The sequence below is a fragment of the Epinephelus lanceolatus genome, chromosome 19 (genome assembly GCF_041903045.1).
Source record: "Epinephelus lanceolatus isolate andai-2023 chromosome 19, ASM4190304v1, whole genome shotgun sequence".
Classification (NCBI taxonomy): Eukaryota; Metazoa; Chordata; class Actinopteri; order Perciformes; family Serranidae; genus Epinephelus; species Epinephelus lanceolatus.
Window position 1 is genome coordinate 39,515,873 of NC_135752.1, and position 8,829 is coordinate 39,524,701.

At 40.5% G+C, this 8,829-nt stretch overlaps 1 protein-coding gene across 1 annotated transcript; it reads right to left on the minus strand.

Annotated features, from left to right (window-relative positions):
* Nucleotides 1-5,080: 5,080 nt before the first annotated feature.
* purbb (purine-rich element binding protein Bb) lies at nucleotides 5,081-8,278 on the minus strand. Its single transcript, XM_033647433.2, has one exon. It carries the CDS (start codon nucleotides 7,531-7,533, stop codon nucleotides 6,622-6,624), a length of 912 nt encoding a protein of 303 aa, XP_033503324.2. The 5' UTR covers nucleotides 7,534-8,278; the 3' UTR covers nucleotides 5,081-6,621.
* Nucleotides 8,279-8,829: the final 551 nt, after the last annotated feature.

Sequence of the window (8,829 nt, forward strand, 5' to 3'; positions counted from 1 at the left end):
TTGTACTCCACTACATTTGTCTGGCAGCTTTAGTTTAGGTTCTACATGACCGCAGAAAACAGAGGAAGGGGACTATGACATTTGCTTCTGCTTGAGAGGGAAAAAGCCTACAACTACCAGAATTCACTGCGCTGCACCCGACCAATAAAAACTTAGACACAGGAACCAATATGATGGCTGGCTGGTAACAAACGATCTCATATTACAGTTAAATAGTAAGATAAAATATGTTTCTGAAAAGATTTAAGAAGAGAAATAACTAAATAACCTCTACTCTGTGTGTCTGTGGCGGCACAAAAATGCGTCATCCTGCAGATTTGAGCTGCCAGTTGAGCAGGGAGACGTGGGCGACGGTTTAACAATGGGAAGTTTACCATAGTTCATTTACACAAACTGCCCACATGATGATACAAAGCTGGTTGAAAATCTGCAACGTGTCCCTTTAATCTGCCAAATACTCCCTCGACTAATCACTTAGTCACTGAAATAACAAAACTAGAATTAGCGCCCCGCCCACCAGTCCAGTGTCTCTGACAGTCTCCATCCATGTCAGTGAAAACATGGATGCTTCACACACAGAAGATCTATACAATCAGCACAGTGTCAAGATTAGAGTCACCAATTCAGTATCTGACCAAATGTCTCCCCTTCTGTTCCTGAGATATGACGTTAAAACATGATGATGTCACAGTCAAGCTGACCTTTGACCTTTTGACCTTCATTATTTTATCCTGTTAGACATTTGTGTCAAGTTTAGTCAGAATTAGTGTATGAATTATTGCAGTATGTCCAAAAACATATTCTGTGAGGTCACACTGGCCTTCACCTTTGACCTTTGACCAGCTGGATGTTTGTGCTAAATCAGAAGAAATTCCCACAAGACATTCTTAAGATTTTTCATTTACAACAACGGGATGGAGAACCCAAAAACATCATGCCTCTGGCCATGACTATCTCCTGCACGGAGGTATAAACATTCTTTAAATATTCTCTCAAAGTGTTCTTGAGATATCACGTTGACAAGAATGAAATGGATACAAGGTCACCGTGACCTTGACTTTTGATGACAAACATCTAATGCGTTCATTCTCGAGTCCAAGTGAAACTTTTTGCCACATTAAAAAAAGCACTCTTGAAAAATCACGAGACAGATAAGGTCACAATGACCTTGACGTTTGAGCACTAAACTCCACTCACTCAGTTCATTCTGAGTCCAAGTGGATGTTTGTATCAAATTTGAAAAAATTCCCTGCGTTACAAAATTCACAAAATGAGATGGAGAAAGATGCAACGTGACAGTGACCTTTGACCACCAAATATCTAATCAGCTCATGAGTCCAAGTGATCGTTTTTACCAAATAAAGAAAGCATTCTTAAAAAATCATGTTCATGTGAATGAGACAGAGGTCACAACCACCTTAACCTTTGGCCTAAGACCCCAAAATATAATCAGGTCTTCCTAGAGTCAAAGTGGACATTTGCGCCAAATTTGGAAAAATTCCCTCAAGGCGCTTTTGAGATATCATGTTCACAAGAATGTCACAGACGCGGTCAAAGCGATCTTGACCTTTGACCGCCAAATTCTAATTAGTTTATCTCTGGCTAAAAGTGATGTTTGTGCCAAAAAACATTCATCCCACATGATGCTTTTAAGACATCGTGTTAATGAGAATGAGACCGATGAGGTCACAACAATCTTGAAATCTGACTTATAAGCCCCAAAATCTAATCAGCTGTTCCGTGAGTCCAAACTTCCTCAAGGTGTTCCTGAAATTTCACGTCCACAAGAATGGGACGGTTAGATAACCCAAAAACATAAAGCCTACAGCCACAGCTATCACCAGCATGGAGACATAAAAACTAGAAACGATTATCAAAAGTTTTCAGAATGCGAGTGACGTCTTCAAATTCCTTAATTTTGTTCAAAGATATTTATTATCAAACGTTACAGAGTCGTCTGTTCACTAACTGATTAAAATCGACTCTTTGTTTCAGCCTTAATAATGAAAATAAGATTCATAAATGCAAAACACGTGATCAGGTCAGAGACAATGAACTGATCCAATGACATTAGCTCCATTTCAACCTGTTACAACATTAACATTAATACATATATTCAATATTATATCACTGACAGAGGACGTGATGAGTACTTTTACTCTTTAAGTACATCTTGTTGCCGATCAATGGTGGAAAGTAACTAAGTACATTTAATCAAATGCTGTACTTTACTGCAATTTTCAGGCACTTTTACTCTGCGCGAGTATTTCCATTTTATGCTTCTTTAAAATTCTGCTGCACCACATTTTGGAGGTAAATATACTTTTTACTGTACTGCATTACTTTGACAGCATTAGTAACTTTGCAGATTAACACAAGATATACCTTAACTAACATATTATTTATCTACTTGACACTTGCACATTATCATTCTACGTAAGTATTTTTACGTTTGGTGTTTTTACCAGAGTTTACAAAGACTGTACTTTTATTTTAATATTTATGTACCTTTGCTTAAATAAGATTTTAGACACAAGACTTTAACCTATATGAAAATAATATACAGATAATTCTAAAGCACAGTGGTCCTCACATGATTATCTCAATAATCAAATGGGTCTGTACAGAAAATAAGGAATGGATTTCAGTGTGTTGTGTGCACATATATCCGAATAAAAATACAAACTCTACCTAAGAAATATTTAATTTAAAAAACCTTCACAGGGAACCAATATGTCACCGTTTGTGCGTGGGAATTATAAGTGTGTGACACATCAAAGCTCTGCCGATGGATAACTTTACTGTACGGAGCAAATTACTTCAAAGCACCAGAGAAGACGACCGACAACCGAAAGACGAGAGCAAACCCTGTCAGTAGACAGCATCATGAAGCTACCTGTCCTTTTACTTTTATTGTCTTATGTCGTGATAAGAGTGATAACACACGCTACAGAAGCTGTTGTGCACAGGTATAAATACAGGTGTGCCTTGAGATTTTGGCTCGCCCCTTGGTGTATCTTGGGCACAAACAGTTTGAAACCACTGGTGTAGCACAGTCACACAATCTGATCTCAAAATAATCTAAAATATCTGATTTTACTTTGACAGAAAATGAATCATCAGCAATTCTAATGATCGATTTATCAGTTTTACGCACAAATGAATATTTGCTTCCTTTCTTTAACGTTGGACAAAAACAAGACATAATCTCAGAGTTTAAGAACTTCTGATGAACATTTTCACTTCTGACTGTGCGATGAATCGACACTCTCGTCAAAACGTGCTGGTGTATCCATGTATTAATGACGGATTTTTCACTTCAGTCAGATGTATTTTTGGAGTGACTGTCTGTGCTATGGATTTTTACACTGAGTGAACTAGTCAGTCGTTTTTAATCTTTAAGTGACTCTTTGTCTCGTCTGTGAAGCTCAGCTGATGGCAGCGCTCCCTGTTTGTCCTCATAATGCATTGATAGTTTTAGACAAACAACATGGCAGCACTATCTGATGTCAAAATAAAATCAAATCACTGATTTTAAATTCACAGGAAATAAGTTATCAGCAATTCTGATGATCAATTTATCGATTTTAAGCAAGAATGATAGTTTCTGGCTGTGCTTGTTTCCTTTGTTTATAAACTCAACATCTTTTGGTTTTGATCAGTCACTCGGACAAAAACAAGACATTATCTCAGAGTTTAAAGGGATAGTGCACCCAAAAATGTAAATCCAGCCATTATCTACTCACCCATATGCCGAGGGAGGCTCAGGTGAAGTTTTAGAGTCCTCACATCACTTGCAGAGATCCAAGGGGAGAGGAGGTAGCAACACAACTCCACCTAATGGAGGCTGACGGCGCCCCAGATTCAAACGTCCAAAAACACATCATTGAAACCACAAAATATCTCCATACTGCTCGTCCGTAGTGATCCAAGTGTCCTGAAGCCCCGACATAAAAAGTTGTTTGGAAAAACCTCATTTGAACTCTGTTTTTAGCCTCTTTGTAGCCTGTAGCTCTGACTGCCTCTCTGGGCACCGCGCTCACGTGTGCTTGCGCGAGACCAGCGAAAGCACGTGAACACACATGAAGGCGGTGCCCATGTCTCACGGTCTCGTGCGAGCACACACACGTGAGCGCAGTGCCCAGAGAGGCAGTCAGAGCTACAGGCTACAATGAGGCTAAAAACAGAGTTCAAATGAGGTTTTTCCAAACAACTTTTTATGTCGGGGCTTCAGGACACTTGGATCACTACGGACGAGCAGTATGGAGATATTTTGTGGTTTCAATTATGTGTTTTTGGACGTTTGAATCTGGGGCGCCGTCAGCCTCCATTAGGTGGAGTTGTGTTGCTACCTCCTCTCCCCTTGGATCTCTGCAAGTGATGTGAGGACTCTAAAACTTCAGCTGAGCCTCCCTCGGCATATGGGTGAGTAGATAATGGCTGAATTTACATTTTTGGGTGCACTATCCCTTTAAGAACTTGTGCCGGGCGTTTTCACTTCTGTCTGACTGAGCAATGAATCGCTAACAAAGATTATCCCAGTTGCAGCTTTAAACCAGTTCAATATGTTGCTGGAGCCCTATGTGACATCTTTTTTAAATCCTCACACTGATCTCTGAAGTGAAAGCACAATAATCCTGGTCTGGATTTGATATTGCTGGATTTCCCAGTAAGGATTTCTCCATCCCATCTCGGTGAATCACGCACCTTTAAGCAGATCGTGGACAAAAAGACGACAGAAAATATGAAAGAGCAAAATAAAAAAAGTGACGACACAAGCAGATGCTGGTTGCTAGGGAACTATCTGGATAACCGATTAATCATTTCAGTTATTTATCAAATAAATGAGACAAAAATTGCAGATTTACTTTGTTTAAAATGATTATAAAGGGAAAATTTGGGGGTTTTGGGCAGAAAAATAAGCAACAGTGACATTTTATAAACCAAAAGATTAATAAAAACAAATCAGATTCCATCAGCTGCTTCCTGTTCACATTCAGTAAATTAGGCTGCAATAATAAACTTATTATCTTTAAGGACGAACCATGAAATTAAAAATATACAGTCACAACATGGGTTATTGCATTTAAAGTAGTTTTAATTAAGGAAGTGTTATACTTTCACTCTAGGAAAAACAAAATGAAAAATAATCTGGAGGTTTGAGTCACAACTTTGTTTTAAGAAATTAACCTTTTCTTTTATTTTTAATCTTGAAATTCCTTTACACAATACATTTTTCTTTGTAAGTATTTCAAAATATCTTTTGCTGGTTTGTTCAGTAATATTTATTTTTTTTACCTATAAGTAGAATCTCATTTCAATATAGTTCTCTTTTGAAAACAAAAACAAAACAAAACGAAAAGACATCCATCAATGTGTTTCTGTCCAGGGTCTTCACGTGTTGGAAGATGTTACGTCAGAAAAAAGGCCCGTGGCTGGTTGAGACGGCCGTCAGTCCGGCTCTGACCGCAACAGAGAGGCTGATGGGAAAACTCATCAGTGACGCTCTGCAGTCCGGCAGAGCTGGAAGGTCAGAGAAGCTTCACTGTGTCTGATGCGGCGCTCCCGTCTGAATGCCAGATATTTGGACCCTTGTAGTGGCATGTGAGAGCAAATGAGCATTTAAAGTCTTGTGTACAGATCTGTATGTCCCTGATGGTGGTGGTGGTGGTGGTGGGGGGGCACTAAAGACAGTCCTCTCCCCAAGCTGCTGTTCTCAAACACCAGGGATGCTCTGGCGTGAGGAAAGTGAATCTTCCAGGAAACAATGTGAATTATGCTTTGAAAATATCGCTAAGATTATATGTATAACATAAAACCCAGCTGATCCGCTCTGTTATTGACTACTGGAGTCAAAGCTTTAGTTTAGTCCACAAGGCCCTTGTTTTTTGGGCTTAAAGATAATCCTCTCAGTAACTTCCCCCTAATATTTTGGGTAATCTTTTCGATTCACTGCTGCTGCTGCTGCTGCAGGGCTCCGTGCTGTCTGACAGCTCTGATATCTCCAATGCAAAAACATCCACAGAGTGACGGCAGCTCTCTATACATTCCTCTCGAGGTTCATCTGACCGACTTGCAAAAAAATCCCACAATCTGCCCACCGAGGAGAGACCTGGACTGGAACAGGAATACAATGGATGCTAGTTTCTCCCTCCTTAAACCAGGAGCAAGGAAAACATCTTAAACAGGTTGACTCCTCACGCTTTAAATATAGACTATGTTGCAAATAGGAAAGCATTCATTGGCTTCGTTTCTAGTTATAAAAACCAATCTGCTGGTTTTAGTAGGCTCTCTCTCTCTCCTCTTTTATATTTTTTGTTTTTACAATAAAGCACTCTTTTTTCCCCAGTGAGACACAAACCTCACCGACACATTTAGTCCACTTTTTTTCACTTGCAGAGATTCACACAATCACTCCAACCCTCACCCCTACACGCTTTTAGGATAATACACCAATGACCCCCTGCACATGTACTTTGTTTTACGCCACGATACTTTAGTAGGCTATTACAGCACGATTTGTCATGCACATCCTGCTTTTTTTTCTTCTTCTTTTATGCAAAAATACCCCTATGCTGCAGAGCTGTCACGTTAAGTGGACTAACAGCTGGTTTCATTTCATCAGTCGTCATCCACGTCGTCGCCCTCGGACTCGTCTCTCCTCTCGTACATCTTATCCCGCTGCCTCTCCTGGATCTCCTTCATCTCCTCCGCGTATCTGCTGAACGCTCCCCCGAACTTGCTCCAGGCTTTGAAGGGGATGGTGATAGAGTTCCTGTAGCTGGGCTTCACCTCGCTCACCCGCAGGAACACTCCGTATTTGTTGGACCCGACGTCGAAGAAGAACCGCTTGGAGTCCACCATGATGGAGGTGCCCTCGGGGAGCTCGCTGTAGCCCCCGGCGGCAGAGCCTCCGACCAGCTCCTCGTCGTCTCCCCCGTAGTCATCTATGAGCTTAGCGAGGGCGTCTCTGAACTCTATGAGCCCCTGGGCCGGAAGGGCTATGGTCTGACCGGACAGCATGCCGCCCGCAGGCCCCCCGACTCCGAAGCCCGGTCCCCGGTTGACGGTCTGCCGGATCCGCAGGAACCTCCCCCGCTGGTTCTCCTTCAAGTCCAGGTAGTACTTGCGGTTTTCCCGGACGAGGAACTCGCTCTTGAGGGCTCGCCTGGGCCCGCCGTCCTCCCCCACGGTGGCCTGGGCTATCTGCTCCGGACTGCTAGGCCCCAGCTGGGCGTAGTGCTCGATGAAATCCCCGAGGTAGTCACGGAACTCCGCCGCAACTGACAGGGAGAGGGTCAAGCGACTTTTGGAGCCCCCGGCCCCCACCTCGGCGATCTTGATGAACCTGCCCTTGCTGTTCTGCTTCACGTCCAGGTAGAAGCGCTTGTTCTGGATGTCCAGGCGCTTGGACGCCAGCTCCTGGGTCTCCTGGTCCCGCTGGAAGTGCTGGAAGCCGCCTCCGCCTCCTCCCCCGCTGCTGCCGCCGCGCTCACTCCCGCTGTCGCCATCCGCCATCTTCAGCTCCACCATTCGGCTTCTGCCCCCTCTCTCCTGCTCCTGCTCCGCCAGCGCGCGCCCCCTTCACGCTCATTTTGGGTGTACTTCAGGGTGCGCTCTGATTGGCCCGGCCGGCTGCCACTTCTGGAGATTCACACGGTTACTGCCCTCTGATTGGTCCGTTGGCTTTATCCGTCACGCAAACATGTAAAAATCCCTCCGCAGCCATTGGTTCACTCTGAGGTTCCGTTTGCGTACTTGTCCTCCAACATGTCCTCCTCTGGTTATGAAATCTTTTTGTTTTTATGACATAATATGTTAAAATATTAGGTTGTTTTTTTATTTTTGGCTTCAGCTGGTTAAATGTGTCGACACACTTTGTTTTTCTCCACAAAGTCAGAGCGGAAAGAAATCTGGAAAGATGTCAGGGCCTGTTTTTAAATGAGCAAAATAGTTTTGTGACCCACTGCACGTTGATTTATTGACCAGTTTTTCATAATAATATCCTCTATTATCATCTAGTATCAGCAGTGGATAAAGAATATGTATTACTTGAGTACCAAAAGTAAAAATACTCTCTTTGCAGAAACTGTTTGATTTTATTTTAGATGATATTATTGCATAATTAACATGCAGCCTTAAATGCTGGTGCAGATGGAGCTTTGAACCCTGAGCAGACTGGTGTGATTAATTTAAAAAAACATGGGGGAAAAGGCACTGAGCAACTTGGAAAGAAATGTCCCACAAATAAAAAATAAAATAAAATTAAAAAAATAAAAAACTAGGGCAAACTATATGTATGATTATTATTATTTTTACATTTTAAAATTACGTCACAGACATATTATTTACTTTGTATTAGTTGTACTTAATTTTATTCTATTTTTTGTATTTTTCATTTATTTATTTTTTCTATTGTATAATTTATTGTATGTGCTTAATTTTTTTCTTCTTTTATTATTAATTATTTGTCAATCAGCAATATTTATTTATTTATTTATCTTTTTTTATTTATTTCAATATTCACGTTGTGTACGTAATTTCATTTCATTCTTTGTATTTTATCAATTATTTATATTTCTTCTATTATATAATTTATTTTATATATCTATTTTTTTCTTTTTTTAATGATTTGTCAGTGGGCAATATTTCTTCAGTTAATTATCTATTTATTTATTTATTTATTTAAATATTTACTTTGTATTTGTTGTACTTTTTTATGATTTATAATTTATTTATTTATTCTATTAAATATATTTAATTTTCTTTTTTCTTCTTTTTTAGTTATTTGTCAATACGCAATATTTACTAAATTTATTAATATATTAA